Here is a 21,717-nt window from a genome sequence, read left to right on the forward strand (position 1 = left end):
GTCTCCGACCTTTGTCCAGGCTCAACTAGGTAGTTTTTTGTTTGTTTATCATATTTTCTGACTTGATGGTCGCACGACTTGTTTTTTCCGACTTGTTTTACTGACTTTAGCTTCCTAATTGCTTTTACAGAAATGGCGAAGAAGAATTCCAGGGAGTCTTACCAGAGAGTTCAGGAGGCCAAAGCGAGGTCCCGCGCCAAAGTCGGCGGCGCCAGGACAGCTGGTCCTTCTCTTCCTTCTCCCCCCTCCTTCTCACAATTCGGGGACCCTCACTCGTCCTATTGTTATTTCTTCCTCAGCCTCTTCTCTGTCGTCCCCTCCTCCCCGATCTTCCCCTGAGCCAGAAAAGAAGAGGCGCAAGACTTTAGAGTCTAGCTCTTCTTTTGAAGGTGAGGCCAAGGTGGATGCGCCTCGGTTTGTTCGGAAGCATATTTATCCTCATATTCGTATAAGTATGGATGATGCTTCTATTCGAAACCACCTTACTATTCTAGCTCAGGAGAGTATCAGGATGGCAGGGGTGTGCACAAAGTTCCTTGATATTTTTGAGAAGACTCCTCTTTGGGTTCATCCTCGAGGGTTGAGGAGCTGGAGGAGAGGCTTCTCTTATATCAAGGGCAGGAGAAAGTGCTGAGGGAGGAGGTCGCCAAATTGAAGGAGGAGAGGAATGGCCTCCAAGAGAGGGAGAGAAAGTTGCAGGCCCAGTGTTCCATGGCGGAGGGCCTGAGGGAGAAGGCGCATGAGGGTTATTCGAGCCTGTTCGAGGATCTTGTGGAGGTGAAGAAGGATTTGCTGAGAGCTCGGGAGGCCTATACAGAGTTGGAGGACTCCATTGCTGACGGGGCTGAAGAAGCATGGAGGATCTTTAAAGAACAGGTCGGGGTTCTTGCTCCCGACCTAGATCTCTCTCCTTTGGATCCGGATAAAATTGTGGTCGACGGAGCTATCGTTTCTCCTCCCTCTCCCCGAGGTGTCACCGAGTCTGATCTAAAGACTCGGGGACAGAGGATAATGGAGTCCCCTCCCCGACCAAAAGATCCCCCGAGTTCTTCGAAGGCTACTGGAACTTCCACTCCATCTCCTATGGACACCCTGATAGTGCTTCGACTACTCTCCCTGACTTTGGTGGTGTTCCGACTATTCTCCCTGACTCTGGTGGTGACGTCCTTCCCAACTGAGAAGAAAAAATTATTTGTGGCTATATGGGGCCCGGCCTGGGGTCCCCTTTTTTTAAACTATTTATTTTTACTATGTGATGGTATTCTGCTGACATTTTCTTGACCTTTTATGGCTGTAAACAAAATATTTAAAAATACCCTTTTTTGGACAAGAGTTTAGGTTATCTTTGTTGGTTGTGCGCATGCCTTTCTGTTTAGGTTTCGAAAAACCTTTTTGATCATTATTTTGAAAAACCTTTTTTTGGCTGGCTGTCCCTTTTTCTAAGTTTTTCTCAAATTTTTCTTGAAGGTTTGGGACAGTCTTTTCCTTAGTGCTTTCTATAAGTTTTCTGATCTCTTTTTGGTATTCCTTGTACTCAATTTTTTGATTTATTGAGCTCTTATAACTTAGGTTATTTTTGCGATGTATTTCTTTGTTTCTCGGTTTTTTCCGACTTGTTAGTCAGATAATTTCCGAGTTTATCACGATCGACTGTTATAACATCTTTACACCGACTTGTACCTCGTCGTTTTATCCTGACAACCATCTAGGTCGGTTCATAGGATTTTCACGCTTTGTCAAGCTTAAGTCGGCACGTTTCGTAGAAAGAAAGAAAGTGAGAAGGAATTTATAAGAGATATTGTAAAAGATCTTTATTTATTTGCGAAGGTACTTTACTGCTACTAAGGGTTTTTGGCTATTTATGACCTCTTAGTCTCTACTGTGAGGCCTCGTTAAAAACCCCCTTCAGAAAAAACCCTTTTCTTTTGGAAAAAAAACCATGAAGTTGGGAAAAGAGTACATCAGGGAGTAGAGTTCGCTTTTAACTGTAATGCCTTTTCATATTACAAGCATGCCATGACCTAGGTAGCTCGGTGCCGTTTAAGTCGGTCACTTTGTAATAACCTTTTCCTAAGACCTCACTAATCTTGTATGGTCCCTTCCAATTAGCAGCGAGCTTTCCTTCCCCAGACTTGTTGACTCCTATGTCATTTCTGATCAAAACCAAATCGTCTGGAGTGAAGCTTCTTCGAATGACCTTTTTGTTATATCTGTTCGTCATCCTTTGTTTCAATGCTGCTTCTCTAATGTGGGCTCGTTCTCGGACTTCGAGAAGTAGCTCAAGTTCTTCTTTGTGTCCTTGTATATTTCCAACCTCGTCGTAGAAGCTCACCCTTGGGCTTTACTCGTTGATTTCGACGGGTATCATGGCTTTTATGCCATAAGCAAGTCAGAAGGGTGTTTCTCCTGTGGCAGACTGAGGTGTGGTCCGATAAACCCAAAGTACTTGTGGGAGCTCCTCAGCCCAAGCTCCCTTCGCGTCCTGCAACCTTTTCTTCAACCCTGCCAGTATGACCTTGTTTGCTGCCTCGGCTTGTCCGTTTGCTTGTAGATGTTCCACCGATGTAAACTGATGCTTGATTTTCATGCTGGCCACCAGGTTTTTGAAGGTTAAGTCAGTGAACTGAGTGCTATTATCGGTAGTGATGGAGTGAGGTACTCCATATCTGGTGATAATGTTCTTGTAGATGAACTTTCGACTTCTCTGAGCGGTGATGGTGACCAATGGTTCTGCTTCTATCCACTTTGTGAAATAATCCACTCCCACTATTAGATACTTTACTTGTCCCGGCGTTTGGGAGAATGGTCCTAGCAAGTCCAACCCCCATTTTGCGAAAGGCCATGAGAAAGTTATACTAATGAGCTCCTCGGGATGAGCTACATGGAAGTTTGCATACATTTGGCATGGTTGGCACTTTTTCACAAATTCTGTGGACTCTTTTTGTAAGGTCGACCAGTAGAACCCAGCTCAGATTACCTTTCTGGCTAACGACCTTGCCCCAAGATGGTTCACGCAGATTCTATTGTGCACCTCCTCTAGCACCTCAGTTGTCTTTGAGGTCGGGACACACTTTAGTAGTGGTGTTGATATTCTCTTTTTATAGAGGATATTTTTCACCAGCGTGTAGTTTTGTGCTTCCCTCCAGATCTTTTTGGCCTCTTTTTCTTCTTTGGAGAGGATGTCGAATTTCAGGTATTCGACTAAGGGCTTCATCCACCCAAGATCTAACCCGACGACTTCAAAGACATCTTGAACAGCCTCCGTTTTGACCACGAAGGGTTCGAGGAGAGTTTCTTGGATTAGGCTTCTGTTGTTCCCTCCTGATTTGGTACTTGCGAGCTTAGAGAGGGAATCTACCCTGCTGTTGAGATCTCGAGTTATATGCTTCACCTCGGTCTCCTCAAAGCGCCTAAGGTGCTCCAAGGTTTTGTCCAAGTACCTTTTCATATTAGGATATTTGGCCTGATACTCTCCGTTTATTTGGAAAGTCACCACCTGAGAATCGCTGAATATCATTACTTTAGTTGCACTAACTTCTTCTGCCAGCTTTAACCCTGCAATCAAGGCTTCATACTTTACCTGATTGTTGGAAGCTGGAAACTTGAATTTGAGGGAGACTTCTATTTGCGTTCTCCCTTCGCTGACCAGTATTATGCCTGCACCGCTTCCAACCTTGTTGGAGGACCCATCTATATATAATTCCCATGTAGTGGATTTTTTCTCTTGATCTCCGACGTATTCTGCTAGGAAGTCGGTGAGGTATTGGGCTTTTATTGCCGTCCGGGCTTCATATTTCAGGTCAAATTCGGAGAGCTCTATTGCCCATTGAACCATTCTGCCCGCAATGTCCATCTTCTGGAGGATATGTTTTATGGGCTGGTTCGTTCGGACTTTTATCGTGTGCACTTGGAAATACGGCCGTAATCAGCGTCAGGCTACTACTAAGGAGTATGAAAACTTTTCAAGTTTTTGATACTTTAGTTCAGGGCCTTGTAAAACTTTTCTGGTGAAGTACACAGGATGCTGCCCGACCTTATCTTCCCGTATTAGAGCTGATGCTACAGCTCTGTCTGCTACTGACAGGTACAGGACGAGCTCTTCCCCGACAATAGGTCGGGTCAGAATTGGAGCCTGGCTCAAAAATCTTTTAAACTCCTGGAATGCTTCTTCACATTCCGGAGTCCATTCGAACTGGCATCCTTTTCTTAGTAGAGAGAATAGTGGAAGGGATCTTAGTACCGATCCCGCCAGAAATCTGGAAAGGGTGGCAAGTTGGCCGTTCAATTGTTGGACCTCCCTTAGACAAGTCGGGCTTTTCATTTCTAGAATAGCTTTGCACTTGTCGGGGTTTGCTTCGATCCCCCTTTGTGTTAGTATGAACCCTAGAAACTTTCCCGCTTCCATCGCGAAGGTACATTTTGTGGAATTTAGTCTCATCCCATGTAACCTTACGGTATTAAAAACTTGCGAGAGATCTGTCAAGAGGTCGATCTCCTCCTTGGTTTTCACCAGCATATCATCTACGTAGACCTCCATTAAGTTCCCGAGGTGGGTAGCGAACACTTTATTCATCAACCTTGATATGTGGCCCCAGCATTTTTTAATCCAAAAGGCATTACCACATAGCAGTAGTTTGCTCTAGGTGTGATGAATGAAGTTTTTTCTTCATCCGGCTTATACATCGGAATTTGGTTGTATCCCGAGTAAGCGTCCATGAACGACAAGTACTAATACCCTGAGCTCGCATCTACTAGGGTGTCAATACTGGGAAGTGGATATGGGTCTTTGGGACATGCCTTGTTTAGGTCGGTGTAGTCGACGCACATCCTCCACTTGCCGTTTTGCTTTTTGACTAGCACTACATTTGCTAGCCATGCCGGATACTTGACCTCCCGGATGAAGTCGGCCTCCAAGAGGGCTTGTACTTGCTCCTCCACCACCTGAGCTCGTTCTGTTCCGAGCTTGCGCCTGCGCTGCTGTACGGGTCGTGATTCGGGGTGCACTGAAAGCTTGTGGGACATGAGCTGAGGGTCTATCCCTGGCATGACGGAAGTTTTCCAAGCGAAGAGGTCGGAATTATCTCGCAGGAGCTTTATCAGCCTCTGTTTCAAATCTCCGTCTAGACAGGCTCCTATGTTGGTATTTTTCCTTTCTTTTTTTTGATTTGAACCTCTTCAGTTCTTCCCCCCGGATGTGGCCGCAGCTCTTCTTTAGCTTTTATTCCTCCGAGCTCTATGGTGTAAACTTTCTTGCTCTTTCCTCGGAGGTTTAAGCTTTCGTTGTAGCATTTTCTTGCCAATTTCTGGTCTCTCCGTACCGTCGCTATTCCCTTAGGTGTTGGGAATTTCATGCAAAAGTGAGGGGTTGACACCACCACTCTAAGCCGATTTAGCGTAGTCCTGCCAATCAAGGCATTATACGCCGATCCGACATCGATGATGATAAAGTCGATGCTCAGAGTTTTGGAATTTTCCCCTTTTCGAAGGTCGTGTGGAGGGGGATGTATCCCAGTGGCTTTATTGGCATGTTTCTTAGTCCATACAGGGTGTCCGGGTAAGCTTTTAGCTCCCTTTCATCCAACCCTAACTTGTCGAATGCGGACTTAAAGAGGATGTCAGCCGAACTCCCTTGGTCCACCAAGGTTCTGTGGAGGTTGGCATTCGCCAAGATCATGGTTATTACCACCGGGTCGTCATGCCCGGGCATGATTCCTTGCCCATCCTCTTTGGTGAACGAGATGGTTGGAAGATCGGGAGTTTCGTTCTCGACTTGATAAACTCGCTTTAGGTGTCTTTTGCAAGATGACTTAGTGAGTCCCCCTCCCACAAATCCTCCAGAGATCATATGTATGTGTCTCTCGGGGGTTTGTGGCGGTGGGTCTCTTCTGTCCTCATCATCTCGCTTTCTTTTTCCATGATTGTCCGACCTTTCCATGAGATATCTATCAAGTCGGCCTTCCCTGGCCAACCTTTCTATCACATTTTTAAGGTCATAGCAATCATTTGTTGAGTGGCCATACATCTTATGGTACTCGCAGTAGTCGCCGCGGCTTCCTCCCTTTTTGTTTTTGATGGGTCTAGGGGGCGGCAATCTTTCAGTATTACAGATTTCTCTGTATACGTCTACTATGAAAACTTCTAGAGGAGTATAGAAGTGATATCTCCTCGACCTATCGGGACCGACCTCCTCTTTTTTCTTGGGCTCCCTTTCTTTCTCTTTTGTTGAGTGAGGGGGCCCTGTCGCCAGCTTGGCTCCCGTAATCTGGCATTCTCCTCCATGTTGATGTACTTTTCTGCTCTCTCTTGTACATCGTTCAAAGAGGTGTGGTGCCTTTTTGATATGGACTGAGAGAATGGGCCCTCTCTAAGTCCATTTACTAACCCCATGATAACTGTCTCTGTGGACAAGTCTTGAATCTCCAAACACGCTTTGTTGAACCTTTCCATGTAGTCTCGTAGAGGTTCTCCGACCTCCTGCTTTACTCTCAGGAGGCTCGGTGCGTGCTTTACTTTATCCTTCTAGATGAAGAACCTCATTAAGAACTTTCTCGAGAAGTCCTCAAAGCTGGTAACCGACCTTGGAGGGAGGCTATCGAACCACTTCATCGCTGCTTTTGACAGGGTGGTCGGGAAAGCTTTGCAGCGAGTTGCATCAGAAGCATCAGCCATATACATCCGACTTTTAAAATTGCTTAAATGATGATTCGGATCTGTGGTTCCGTCATAGAGGTTCATATCAGGGCTTTTGAAGTTTTTTGGAACTTTTGCCCTCATTATATCCTCACTGAACGGAACTCTCCTCCCAGGGGTGACTCTTCTCGGTCGCCACGGGAGTTCCGACTTCTAAGGGAAGATTCTAGCTCCAAGAGTTTTTCTTCTAACTCTTTTCGTCGCTCTATCTCTTTCCTGAGATTTTGCTCTGCCTCTCGTTGTCGTTCTAATTCATGTTCCAACTGTTCCAAACGACCTTGGTGACCATGGACCAACCCCATTAGCTCGGCTGCATGGGGTGACCCTTTCTTTATTGATTCTCGTACTTCCGAGGAGTTTACCTTTGGGTTTTTAAACCCAGAGGTGCCTTCTCTATGCTGGTCGTTGGCTCCCTGGTGAAGAGTCAGGTCTGCGTCGTTGTTTCCGGTATCTAAATTTTCTTGTTCGGAATCAAACGCTGTATGACCATCCTCTGGTGAGTTGTCCGCCATTACTGGTTGATCTTTCGGGTCCCCGGCAACGGCGCCAATGTTACGATGGGTAACCGGAGATTAATGGGTTGGATTCATTAGGTTGGCCCAATCGTCTGAGGAGGGAAGCCTTTGAATGGGTTCGCACCTTTGGGGCCTCTGTCCGACTTGTGAGTGTGAGTGAAATGGGAGTGGTACCTACAAAGACACTCCGATGTCTAAGTCAGTAAGGGTGTAAGCAGGTCTAGAGAGTATTGGGACTTAGAGATACCTGAAGAGTGTCAGTATATTTATAGTGGTAAACCAATAACAATCGTTGGAGTAATTCCACCTTTTAAGGTGGATAATCGTTCCTTTATCTTAGGAAAGTTGAGATATGGCTCCTGGAAGTGGGTTGAGAGATTTTAGGAACAATTATTTTAGCATTATCTGCCTGCTAATCCTCGTTTCCGACTTCCTTAGAGCAAGTCGTGGCGAGAACCGACTTCTCAGGGAAAGGTCGGTGTAATGTGAAGCTCAACCTTATGGGTTGGGCCTTTCGTTTGGTCCTGGGCCTAACGTTGGGCCAGGGTATGAACAATATTTTTTTTATTTTATTTTTGGTTGGATTGGAAAGCGTATTTCATTCATTGATAATACAATAGTACATCAGAAGTTATATTGCTAGCATTTTGGTTTGTTTTCCATATATATTGCTAGCTTGTTACAATATGTCGTTGGACACTTTAACACACTGATTTTCTTGTCGCTGGCAAGCGCGGAGACAAACAGAAAAGCAAGTTATCCGAAATTATTCAGCCCTTCTTTGGCATTGCTGCAAGCCTGGTGTACATTCTGGCCATTGATTGGTACCCTCTAACATCACCGGAGCGCAAAAGATTACCTGTAATGCCAAAGAGAAATAAGTTGGGGATCGAAAAGGGATTCAAATTGTGGGTTTAGGAACTACAAATTAATTTGATGCTTTAAGCACAGTTCTATAATGAATAACAAAAATCTAAAAACATACATTTCATTTCAAAAGAAAACGCAGCTGGAGACTGAAGACAAATGGACCTCATTCAGTTAAACACTTGATTCTACTACGCCACTACCTCACCTATTGGCTATTGCCATTGTCTCATGCAATTATACTTAATTGGCATACATATTGCATTTTCTCATTCGTCAAATCCAACTTTAATATGTGATCTCCCGTCATCAGGATCTTATACTACAGATGTGCATCTATAAATTTAAAAGTCTTCTTTCAGTTATTTTTAATGAGAATAGAACTTCCTTTTGATTCCATGAAACGAGAGACAAACCAAAAAGGGTAAACAATAAGTGGAGAAAATCAGTCAACCTGAATCACAATTCAGTGGGCTGTCGGGTTCTGGATGTGCCATCAAAGCAATTATAGCCCTACATACAGACTGAAGTGTCCAAGCCGGGCTCCAAGCATTTTTCAAGATATCCAAACAAATCTCCCCCGTCTGGAAGTTTAATAACACGTTTAAGTAATACTCATGATAAAAATGTAAGGAAAATCAAATCTAATAAAGAATTGCGATCGAACTTGTATATCAAACAAAAGGAAAACAAGAATCTTCCTTTTTATCTTTTGGTTTTCCAAGGGTATCCACCCGCCACACGTGGTGACTAATCCGTTCGTGGCAGGTCATCCATTTAAAGGCCAACAGCTGGCCCCAGGATGTTTTCCATGTCCAGGTGGGATTCAAACTCCCGACCTCTTAGTTAAGGGACCAGATGATGAGCCACCATGCGACATCCACGCAGTTAAACAAGAAACATTAATAACTAGGCAATGAAATTAAATTCAATAATAGCTTCTAAAACACTCTATCGTAATAGTAATTAGTGATCATAAGGCTTAACCATCATCTTTGCCTCCCATAAAAGTATTTAATTCCTATTGGTCTTGCTCCCACAGGGACTGAGACAACTGAGACCCAAGAGCAAACTAAAGTAGGTAAGTTAAGACAACCAAGATTACGGGAACATAAGTTGCAAGTAACATAAAAGAGCACTAAACTATTGCGATCTTAGATGTGTCAAAGCTTTTTTTATTTTCAAACTGATGGTTCATGGTGAGGACAAACAAGGTATCCAACCCCATTCATGCTCCAAGCAAACAACTACACCATTTTTTAATTTCCACTTGAATTTGAAGGGAAAAAACTCAAAAAAACCATCTATGTAATAAATCAGGAAAATGCCTTTTTACTCAGAAATCATATAATATAAATGCAATATAAGTGAAAAAGTATAAGCACAAAACAAGGCAATAATTACTTAGGATTAATCCATCTTACCTTGAAGTGCACGTTTGGGTGAAATATTTTAGTCAGAAACCTGACTTGGGGGGGCTGTAGAGGATACTGCTCTGGAACCGAAAATGCAAGTTGGAAGACACCCCCCTCAAAAGGAGTCTCCGAGGGTCCCTAATACAAAAAAGAATAAAACACATCAAAACCAACATGATTTCAGAATCATCACACACTGGTTGAATGCCATAAACTGCTTTTACAAGAAACTTATTGATCAAACCTTGATCAGTGCCGTCCATTTAAAAATGTTAGAATCATCACAAACTAGTTGAATATCAGGATCAGCCGATTTCTCTCGTTGAACCTCTTTGTACTCCTTGAACAGCCTAGCTCTTGATGCCTAAGTCGAAATCCCAATTCATTATAACAACAAGGTTTTACTGAAGAACAATCAAGTTTATTACAACTACAAAGTTTGACAATAAATCAGGCACAGAGCCAAAAAACAAATAAAAACATCTTTAATGAGTAACAAACCCATCTTCATAGAAGGTAATTAAACACAAACACCAGGTACTTCAAAATAAACAACAATTATATGATATCCCATCATTATTTCCCGTAAACAAGTGCTACTCAATTCAATTTCAAACACCAATATGTTAACTCACAACAACTGCATCCATTATGAGTAGCCGGAAAATAAAATCATTAGACAAGATAGAAAGAGAAGACAAAGGTTAGTTATAAGAACCTGCATGATGCCCAAACTGTGAATTTAGCTGCATGATTAACCAAAACAACTCGTTAATTAGCGTTGGGAAACAAAATTGAGGAAAACACAAAAGAGGGAACGGAAGATCGTACCGTGTCAGAGGGTACTGTTGATTGGGAAGTAATTGAAATGAAATCAAAGGAAGAGTTGCGATGCTGTGTTGGATCGGTTCGGAAATGGAAAAGGGAATGGGAACACTGTGAACCCTAAAAAGATGAACTGAGAAAACAACACAAAGACGAAGACAATAGGAAAACCGAAGCTATTCTCACCAAGGTTCAACGATTTACTGGTCGGTTTAATTAAACATGTAATAAAATTATTAAAATTTCAATATACAATTTCAAATATTCAAATTCAATGATTTTCTAAACCAATAAAATTCAGAATTTTACAATTTCACATAATAACCTGTTCATATTTTATCATTAAAAATTCACAAAATAAAAAATTCCTAATTAACTTCTAAATTTTAATGAAGTAATCAACAACAATACTCATCACATCAGCAATAAAATTTAGAACCAAAAAAGCTTCAACCATAACTTCTAATAAACAAGTAATCAGCAACAATATAAAACACAAACTTACGCAGAAACTCAAACCATCAGCAATAAAAAATTCAGAATCACAACAAATTTTAACAAAGACTTCTAATCAAGTATTCAACAACAAAAACTCAGAATCCAAAAACAGAAAAACTAAGCAAAGAATCCAAAATAAATTCAGAATCACATCAGCAACAACTCCAACTCAGAACACAATCCCAACTCAGAATCTAGTACACAAAGTCAACTCAGAATCTTAGAAATGGAAACTGAAAAGGCAGTGGCTTACCAAAGACACGACGACGGAGGGACGGCAGTGACAGAGTGAGATCGAAAGAGAATTAGTTCGCGACGGCGAGGCTCCGGGCAGAGATTCACGGAGAGAGAGGACAAGCTTGAAGAGGATCGAGCAACTGTTCGCGACCGATGAAAACAGGGACGACGAGCAACCTTTCGAGACCGAGCAATCGTTTGCGAAGGCGACGCCAAGAGATTCAAGTAGACCTTCGCGCAACGTAGAGGAGAATAGGATCGAGGAGAAGAGGCTTCACGACGAGGACAGGGCCGACGGAGACTGGCTTGACGACGAGGACAAAGACGTCGATGCCAACAGCACCCTCCACCTGAGGAGAATTGTTCGGCGATGAATTTGAGCTCTGAGGTGGGATGGTGGCTGATCGAAGAGGGTATTAGGGTTGGGTTTTTTCACCTCGGTGTGTAAGAGAGAGAATCTGTTTGTTTGTTTGTTTTTTTAATTAAATCAAAATGGCGCCGTTTAGAGGGATATATAATATATCACCGAATGGGTAACCCAAACAGAAACCGGCCGGTTCCGACGATCAACCGGTTAGTTGTTGGTTCGGCGGGTTTAGACCAATTTTCTGTTGGTCGATTCTAAAAGTTGATCAAATTAGTTAAATGATCAATTTTTTATTAATTCAATCGAATCAAGCTAATTTTTTTTGTTATGGAAGTAGAAGTGGTGATATATTTTAACATTGTAAATTTTTGTGTTTTTTAAAACTGTAAAAAGTATACAAATTTGAGGGTCTGATTTCTCTACTTCAAATTTTTTAATTCTTTTAACACAAATCGGACGGTCCGATTTGTGTACCTCTAGAAATCGAACGGTTTGATTTCTGTATCTCTAATAAATCGGACGGTCCAATTTCTGCTTCCCTAGTTAAACGACTCCACATTTGAGTATAACACCCCAGCAATCCACATTTTAAAAAAAATCACTACTATTCCAATATTAAAAATAAAAAGTTCTCGAATCAATCGATCCAATTCGATTTTTAGAACAATGATTCTCCCTCTAAGGTAAGTTGTGATAAATTTTTTTATTTTATATTTCTATTTTCGATTTTTATGACAATAAAGTTAGGTAAAACTGTAAAAGGACAAAGATGTTTATTTTAAGCCATTCTTAAACATTTTTATTAAATAATATGTTCTTTTTATTAATTAAATAAATTTTATTTTTTATTTATTATATTTTATATTTAAAATTTAAAGTTTAATAAATTTTTAATACAAATTTATTTCATTAAAAAAATATATAATACTTTTTTTATTTAATAAAAATCATTTAAAAATTAAAAGTCAAAAAATATTATTTTCATATTGACTCCTTTATATTATCACCCTGTATAAAGAAAAAAAAAGGAAGAAAAGGTGACTTAATTAGGTAACCAAAAATTTCCAGATGCTAATTGTTCTCGTATGGGTACCTCAAGGGGAGTTTGGCTTCTAAGAATCGACACCGAGTTGTTTCCTTGAACGCCGATCTATAAGCTTTTGGAAGTCCGAGCTTTTTCCCTGAGGAAATGTCCAATTACGGAGAGTATGAATAAAGGAGGGTGTGTACCTATAAAAGGCACTCCATGCTTAAGTTAATACTGTGAATTCAGTGTGTCCGTTAAAGATAAGATGTCATACCTTTATAAGTGGAATGGAATAGGTCGGTTACATTTCTGATTGTCATCTGCATTAAGGAGTAGTTATTATAATTTAGTAGGTGATAATACTAAGTCGGGCGTTTTTATTTCAGGATGCAGTCCGTTGAGACGAAGTGTAACGCTTTATGCCGAGTTATGGTGCATAAAGCCGATTTATGGTACATAATGCTAATTTATGGTACATAATGCCGATTTATAACGTCGGATTTGTAACGGCTGTATCATAGCCCCCAAGCTTAGCTTGGGAATATGTTTTAATGAAGCAGGTTGAGCTTTTAATGAATCGTAAATCGGCTATTTGAAGGAGTTCATAACTTGGCCATTTGAAGTAGTCATAGAGCCCCCAATTCAAAATGCTTCATTAAAAGCTTGTATCATTGGAACTAATGGTATCACTAGGAGAGAGAAGAAAGTTAATGCACATCAGGGAACATGCGTGTTCCCAATGCCCCTTCACTTGCTTTGGTGTAACTGATGTAATTGATTTTAGTGGAATTCAAAACAGGTTTTGAGTATGTTAATTAAAACACTTTGGAATCCAAAAGGGTTGCATTAGCTGTGTTATACTCATTTGTTATCAGAAGCAGTTTTTGAAAATCATGAGTAGAAGAGGTACATCTGAAATTTTCCCTTTTGCATTTCTCTGAATTTCTTCTTCCTCATCTAGTTCTTTTGTCTGTATAATGGGATTTATGAAAGAGAAGAAAGATAAAGTCGATTGGTCTTATGACTGGGTCAACGAAGATGTGAAAAAACGTTTTTCCTTATTCTTAGATGAAGGAGCTATGAAAGAGATTGACAAGACTAAAGTTGTGAGGGCCAGTTCTGGGCTTCGTTTGGAGTTTCTCCTATGTTCTGCTGGCGATCGTATATATCATAGGGGTGAAGGGTTTGAGTATTTTTATATGTATAGTTGTGATTTTGGAGGAGTTGAGGGTGAAGCTACCTTTCATTGAGTTTCAATGTCAGGTATTAAAGCAACTTAATTGTGCTACATCCCAACTCCATCCTAATGAGTGAGCTTTTCTGTGAAGCTTTGAAATACTAATAGAGTTTTTGGAGGAATCTCCGTCCATAGAGTTGTTCTTTTCGCTCTTTCAGGCGAAGGATGTTTGGAAGGGTGATTGGGTAAACTTGAATAGTTCTCCTGGATTCGCTGTTTTCAAGCTTTACAAATCCTCATTTAAGAATTTAAAGTGATGTTTTTGAAGGTTAGAAATGTTGAGGGCAATTTCCTTTTTTACGTGGATGAGTTGTTGGGGGAAAATTTTCCTTTATGGTGGTGTTCTGAGCCTCATAGTATTCTGGGGCCTGAAACAATAAGTCCTAGGAATCAGTGTATTATTGAATATTTGGTAGAGATGGTTGATCGAAAAGAATTGATATATGTGTTTGATTTGCTTCAATGAGAGGATAATAAAGAAGCTGTCATAGAATATTTGGGTCAAATTCTCTAAAGGGCTCTCTATATTGTAAATTAATAAGTTGCTAAATGTTATATTTTGTTTCAGAAGGAAAATACCCCAGAGTTTCAGCTGCGACATTAAGAGCTCAAGTAAAAAGTAGAGTAAACACCCAATCCGGTCCTCGTCCATTTTCACGAAGGACAAAGCGATCCCTGTCCAAAAAAAAGGGACACTTCGACCCTCAACCTTTTTATTTTGGGACAATACGGTCCCTCTGTTAAAAAAATTATTAAATAATAATAGAAATTAATTTTGTGGGGGTTTTATTTGTATTTTGTGGGGGTTTTAAACCTCCACAAACTATTAATAACTTTGTTTTTAAAAAATTCCTTCATCAATGGTGGTTAAATGAAGAAAAACCATTGATAAAAATGATGCCACAAAATAAAAGTAATTATAGTATAATACCTTTTAAAGGAAAAAAATAACATGGAATAAGAAATAAAAGAAGAAAACTTTAATGTTGATAATATTGGTATTGGTGATGATGACGGTAGAAGAGATAATGATGATGATAAAATATGGTTACACAATAAAAATAATAGAAGTAAGAGTGATAATAATGAGGATGAAAAAAATAATGGTAGTAGTGGTAGTAATTGGTTATATTGAAAAGATTTTTGTGGGGGTTTAAAACCCCCACAAAATACAAATAAAACCCTCCACAAAATTAATTTTTATTATTATTTATTGAATTTTTTAACAGAGGGACCGTATTGTCCCAAAATAAAAAGGTCGAGGGTCGAAGTGTCCATTTTTTTTTGGACAGGGATCGCTTTGTCCTTCGTGAAAATGGACAAGGACCGGATTGGGTCTTTACTCGTAAAAAGTAAGAATCTCGAAAAAGAAGGATCAACTTCGAAAGCTGATAGGGCTGTGGGTGCTGGTGAGGTAAACCAACCCAAGCTGAGGAGGAGAAAGGTCATCTTGAAGAAGAGGAAGACTGACGTGGTGAACTTATCAGGAGGGTCCGAGGATGATAACCAATAGGTGCCGATGGAGGAGGTGCGAAATTTTTATGAAAACCAAAAGAGATTGCATGACGTTGTTGATGAGAGTGATGGCTCATCTTTGTCGGCTAAGGACTTTCCGTTTATGGTGATTGCCGACGATGTTTGCCAATCATCGGCGGATGTATCATTGACAAAAGAGGTATGGGATGTCGCCTTTGACCAGTACATGCAGGTATGTATTTGGTTTTGGCTGTTTTGTTTTTTTTTTGTCATTATCTGGCTGTGTTAGGTGGTTGGCTTACATTTGGCGAGCTTAAGACATAGCCTAGAAAGTAAGCATTGGAAACTGTCTGAGTAGAGGGAAAATCCAAAATTGAGAGAGGAATTAGATTTGAAGATAGCTAGGGTTACTGAATTAGAGACGAAACTGTCTGAAATTGAAAAGGAGCTAAAGCTAACCAAGGAAAATTATGCAAAGGAAGTAGAAGATTTGAAGAAGAAGGAAGCCAACCTTTCCAACATGAGTGCTCGGATGATTGAAGTGACAACACCGCTGAAAGAGATGGAAAAGAGTAAGGAAACAATGATTCTTGACTCCCTTGTTGAAGGGTTTGAACGAGTTGTGAAGCAGGCCAAGTTTCTTGCTCTTGAGGTTGATTTTATGCAGATGGATCCTGGTAAGATCATCCAAGATGGAGCTATGGTGGAGGATGATGGTCCTGCTGAAGAGGAAGACGAGAATGTTGAATAGTGTTTGCTTTTTGTTATTGGATTTGTGTACTTTCTTTTACTAATACAGTATCTATTTTGAAATTGGTTTGTTATTTGATAGAGCTATTTTGGATATTAAATTATTCAAATGGTTAAACACAATATGTGTGTTTTAAATTTACCTTTTGTTGGTGTTTGTGTGATATACAGTTTTTTCAGTTGGTAGCACGTTTAATGGTGCTTGTGTTTGATTTACCTTAGTCGGTAGTTGTTTGATTGTTATATCCTTGAAAATAAAGGATAGTAGTAGTATAGGTCAAATTGAAGTATTTGATGTGAATGGTTGAGATTGTTTTATATCTGATATAGGTATGGTTGAGATTGTTTTATATCTGATATAGGTATTGGCAAAATCTGATTAATTTGACTTTGAATAGAGGTCGGTAATGTGTTTGATCAGTGGGAGTTGATTAACTTCAATCTGAATAGAGGTCGGTAATATGTTTGATCGGTGAAATCTGATTAATTTCACTTTGAATAAAGGTTGGTAATTTGTTTGATCGGTGAAGTCTGATTAATTTCACTCTGAATAGAATTTGTCAGAATAATAGTATGAGTTTTAGAAGAGGAATTAAATATGCTAAGTGTGAAAATAGTCATTTGATAGAATAAGAGATAGTATGTATTGAAAGTCCTTTGTTTACAAAGGCGCAGGTAGGTAAGTCTCGTTAAAACCTCTCCAAGCAAAACCCGTTTTGGAAAAAATTTTGGAAGTAAGAAAAAGAGTAGTTGCATGTCCCTGACTTTTAACTATAATATGACTTTAAAGATGATACATTCCAATTATTGGGTACAGTATTACCATCTAGTGTTTGTAATTGGTATGCCCCATTGCCGATGACCTCAATAATTCGGAAAGGGCTATCCCAGTTAGCTGCCAGCTTGCCATGGCTTCGGGGTTTGAGAGCCTGCTCAGTCTTTCTTAGCAATAGGTCATTTTTCTGAAAGGATCTTGGTTGTAGTTTCTGGTTGTACCGCTGAGCTATAAACCGTTGCATAGCACGGTGTGTGATTTTAGCGGAAGATTGGATTTCTTCAACAGTGGCGAGATCGTGTTGACAAGCTGTATTTGCTATACTATGGTCGGCTAATTGAGTTCGAAATGAAGCTTGGGAGATTTCCACCGGTATCATTGCGTCGGAGCCATATACTGAGCGGAAAGATGTTTCCTTTATTGTTGAGTGGATAGTGGTATTATATCCCCATATGACTTCTGGTATGAGTTCGGCCTAGAGACCCTTGACATCGCCTAGTTTCTTCCTCAAGGCATGTAGGATGACTTTATTTGCAGCATCGGCTAATCCATTTGTCTGTGTGTGTTCTACCGATGAAAAGTGATGTTTGACCTTTAAATCCTGTAAAAAGGAGGTGAATTTATGATCGGCAAACTGGCGACCATTATCTGTGATAATGTGCCGAGGTATGCCGAATCTACAGATAATATTTTTCCATACAAAGAAAACCATTTGTTGTGAAGTGGTTTTTGCTAAAGGTTGTGCCTCTATCCATTTAGAGAAATAGCCAATTGCTACAATCAAGAATTTTACATGTCCGGCTACTAAAGGGAAAGGACCGAGGATGCCCAGCCCCCATTGATTAAAGTGCCAACTTACCTCGGAATTGTGCAAGAGTTCAGCTGGGAGGTGTGTTATTGGACTGTGTTTCTGGCAATTTTCACAGCTTTTTACCTTTATTTTGCAATCCTATTGTAAGGTCGGCCAGAAGAAACCAGCCCGGAGGATTTTGGAAGACAGACTTCGGGCACCGATGTGTGTACCACAGATTCCTTCATGTGCCTCGGCTAGTACAAGGTCGGCTTCTAATATGTTAAGACATTTAAGTAAAGGGCGAGAGAATCCTCGTCTATATAGGCAGTTGTTATATATGGTAAAAAATAAAGCTTGTTGGCGAAAGTGCCGAGCATTCTCGATTTCGTCCGGCAAGATTTCTGTTCGAAGATAGTTCATGTAAGGTGTTCGCAAATCTGCATCCTGTGAGACACTTATAATTTCTGTTAGATCTATACTGGGTTTAAGTAGTGTGGATTGAAAAAGGGATGAGTTAGTTGTTTGAGTACTTGCGAGTTTAGATAGGACATCAGCTCGGCTATTATTCTCCCGAGGTATATGTTGAATTTCACACTTATTAAATTTTATCAGTAATGTCTGAATAGTTACAAGGTATTTGGATAATAAAGGATCCTTCACCTGGTATAAATTATTTACCTGTTGTACGATGAGCAAGGAATGACAATATACCTTGAGATCAGTGATGTTTAGATCGACGGCGAGTTTGAGGCCGGCAATGAGTGCTTCGTACTCACTCTGATTGTTGCTTGCTTTGAAGGAAAAGTGTAGAGATTGTTTGATAATGTTACTAGTTCCATCTTCAAGTATTATGCCAGCTCCACATTCGTGTGGATTAGAAGAACCATCTACGTATAAAGATGATGAGCGGATATTTTATACGCTTTTTGGGGGTAATTTCATGTAGATTTTAGCATGTTTCAGTTAGTTTTTAGTAGAATAATATTAGTTTTTAGGCAAAAATCATATTTCTGGACTTTACTATGAGCGTGTGTATTTTTCTGTGATTTCAGGTATTTTCTGGCTGAAATTGAGGGAGTTGAGCAAAAATCTGAGTTAGGCTGAAAAAGGACTGCTGATGCTGTTGGATCCTGACCTCCCTGCACTCAAAATGGATTTTCTGGAGCTACAGGAGTTCAATTAGCGCTCTCTCAACGGCGTTGGAAAGTAGACATCCAGGGCTTTCCAGCAATATATAATAGTCCATACTTTGCGCGAAGATAGACGACGTAACTTGGCGTTGAACGCCAAGTTCATGCTGCTGTCTGGAGTTAAACGCCAGAAAAACGTCATGATCCGGAGTTGAACGCCCAAAACACGTCATAACCTGGAGTTTAACGCCAAGAAAGGCCTCTACTCGTGGATAGCTTTAGTCTCAGCCACAGCACACACCAAGTGGGCCCCAGAAGTGGATTTCTGCACCAATTATCTTAGTTTATTCATTTTCTGTAAACCTAGGTTACTAGTTTACTATAAAAACAACTTTTAGAGACTTATCTTGGACCTCATGACATTTTCAGATCTGAATTACATACTTTGTGACGGCATGAGTCTCTAAACTCCATTGTTGGGGGTGAGGAGCTCTGCAGCGTCTCGATGATTTAATACAATTCCTTTGTTTTCCATTCAAACACGCTTGTTCTTATCTAAGATGTTTATTCGCGCTTAATTGTGAAGAAGGTGATGATCCGTGACACTCATCACCTTCCTCAATCCATGAACGTGTGCCTGACAACCACCCCCGTTCTACATCAGATTGAATGAATATCTCTTAGATTCCTTAATCAGAATCTTCGTGGTATAAGCCGGATCGATGGCGGCATTCATGAGAATCCGGAAAGTCTAAACCTTGTCTGTGGTATTCCGAGTAGGATTCCGGGATTGAATGACTGTGACGTGCTTGAAACTCCTGAGGGCTGGGCGTTAGTGACAGACGCAAAAGAATCAATAGATTCTATTCCAACCTGATTGAGAACCGACAGATGATTAGCCGTGCTGTGACAGAGCATAGGAACGTTTTCACTGAGAGGATGGGAAGTAGCCACTGACAACGGTGACACCCTACATAGAGCTTGCCATGGAAGGAGCCTTGCGTGTGTTGAAGGATTTCAAGGAAGCGTTGAAGTTCAAGGGACAAAGCATCTCCAAAACTCCAACATATTCCCCATTACTGCACAACAAGTAACGCTATTATTCTCTATTATTTTAACTTACAATTTTAAATACTTTGACTTCTTACAATTAAATCCAAATCACCTTATTGACCTCCTGACTAAGATCAATAAAATAAACATTGATTGCTTCAAACCAATAATCTCTGTGGGATCGACCCTTACTCACGTAAGGTATTACTTGGACGACCCAGTGCACTTGCTGGTTAGTTGTGCGAATCACAAATTCGTGCACCAAGTTTTTGGCGCCGTTGCAGGAGATTATTGAGTTTGAACAATTGAAGGCATATTTTATTTCTTAGATTAGGAATAATTTATTTTTATAGAGTCATTAAATTCTGGTAGGATAATTTCTTTTCAAAAAAAAAAATTTTCTTTTCAAAAATATTATTTTTCTTAATTAATTGTTAATTTTTCGTGAGTTTAGTGTCTTGTTCTAAGTTTGGTGTTGATTGCATATTTTATATTTTTCTTTAAATTTTCGAACTTGTGTTCTTTGTTCTTCATTGATCTTCAGGTTGTTCTTGTTTATTTTTCTTGTTTGATCTTGAGTTTTTCTTGTTTTGTGTCTCTTCTTGTTTTTCTTGTGCTTTTTCAAAACATTAACTTTCAAAAATTATACTTTTATCCACAAAAATAATACATCTTTAAAATACATTACATTTTTTGCTCAGTTGGTTATAGCGTTGGCTTATGTTCTTGGCAATTGGGCATCTTCTTTTAAAAATCTTTTTCAAAAATAATTTTTCTTTGATTGAATCTTGTGCCAAACTCTAAGTTTGGTGTTTTCTTATTAATTTTTCTTTAATTTTCAAAAAATTGTCTTGGTTTTCTAAAAATTTTAAGTTTGGTGTTTTTTCTTTTGTTCTTGGTGTTCTTGTGAATCTTCAAGGTGTTCTTGAGTTTTTCTTGTGTTTTGATCTTAAAATTTTTAAGTTTGGTGTTCCTTGGTGTTTTCCCTCCAAAAATTTTCGAAAATAAGGAGCACTAGATCTAAAAATTTTAAGTCTTGTGTCTTTTGTGTGTTCTTCTCTTTCATCATAAAATTTAAATTTCAAAAAATTTTATATTTTCTAACTAATCTTGAACTACTTTTTCGAAATTTTTTATACATAAAATTTTAGATTTTAATTTCAATTTTTTCGAAAAATTTTCAAAAAAAAAAAATTTTAACTTCTTTTTATATATTTTGTTTTTACTTATTCCATTTTTTTAAAATCAACATATAAATTATCTCTTGTAATCCAATATGGAAGTAAGTAGGAATGAACAGTCCAAGAGGACTCTGGGGTCATATGCTAACCCCACTACTGCTTCATATGGGAGTAGTATCTGTATACCCTCCATTGGAGTTAGTAGCTTTGAGCTGAATCCTCAGCTCATTATCATGGTGCAGCAAAACTGCCAGTACTCTGGTCTTCCACATGAAGAACCTACAGAATTTCTGGCACAATTTCTGCAAATTGCTGATACAGTACATGATAAGGAAGTAGATCAGGATGTCTACAGATTATTACTGTTTCCATTTGCTGTAAAAGATCAAGCTAAGAGGTGGTTAAATAACCAGCCTAAGAACAGCATAAAAACATGGAAACAGTTGTCAGAAAAATTCCTGAATCACTATTTCCCTCCAAAACAGATGACACAGCTAAGGCTAAGCATCCAAGGCTTCAAACAAGGAGATAATGAATCCCTTTATGATGCCTGGGAGAGATACAGAGAGATACTAAGAAAATGCCCCTCTGAAATGTTTTCAGAATGGGTGCAATTAGACATCTTCTATTATGGGCTTACAGAAAAAGCTCAGATTTCTCTAGACCACTCAACTGGTGGATCTATACATATGAGAAAAACAATTGAAGAAGCTCAAGAGCTCATTGATACAGTTGCCAGAAATCAGCATCTGTACCTAAGCAGTGAATCTTCCATGAAAGAAGAAGCTAAAACAGCAACTGTAGAACTCAGTCCGGTGGATCAGGCTAATGAAATTAATCAACAATTGGACTTTCTAACTCAGCAGCTAGCCGAATTCAAG

The 21,717-nt window shown here is 39.7% G+C and overlaps 1 protein-coding gene across 4 annotated transcripts; it reads right to left on the bottom strand.

Moving 5' to 3' along the window:
- Positions 1-7,725: 7,725 nt before the first annotated feature.
- LOC112716151 (protein PEROXIN-4) lies at positions 7,726-11,541 on the bottom strand. Of its 4 annotated transcripts, none has more exons than XM_025768019.3 (7): positions 11,064-11,541; positions 10,319-10,423; positions 10,206-10,233; positions 9,732-9,851; positions 9,497-9,625; positions 8,527-8,656; positions 7,726-8,064 (listed from the first exon to the last, which is right to left on the bottom strand). In XM_025768019.3, the coding sequence occupies exons 3-7, from the start codon at positions 10,209-10,211 to the stop codon at positions 7,976-7,978; spliced, it is 474 nt and encodes a 157-aa protein (XP_025623804.1). In that variant the 5' UTR covers positions 10,212-10,233; positions 10,319-10,423; positions 11,064-11,541; the 3' UTR covers positions 7,726-7,975. The 4 variants fall into 4 exon arrangements, with proteins under 4 accessions (XP_025623804.1, XP_025623805.1, XP_025623803.1 ...); XM_025768020.3 differs by having other exon boundaries at positions 7,753-8,064; positions 10,319-10,445; XM_025768018.3 differs by having other exon boundaries at positions 7,753-8,064; positions 10,319-10,432; positions 11,064-11,537.
- Between the last annotated feature and the right edge of the window lie 10,176 nt (positions 11,542-21,717).

The sequence above is a fragment of the Arachis hypogaea genome, chromosome 10 (assembly GCF_003086295.3).
Source record: "Arachis hypogaea cultivar Tifrunner chromosome 10, arahy.Tifrunner.gnm2.J5K5, whole genome shotgun sequence".
Taxonomy (NCBI): Eukaryota; Viridiplantae; Streptophyta; class Magnoliopsida; order Fabales; family Fabaceae; genus Arachis; species Arachis hypogaea.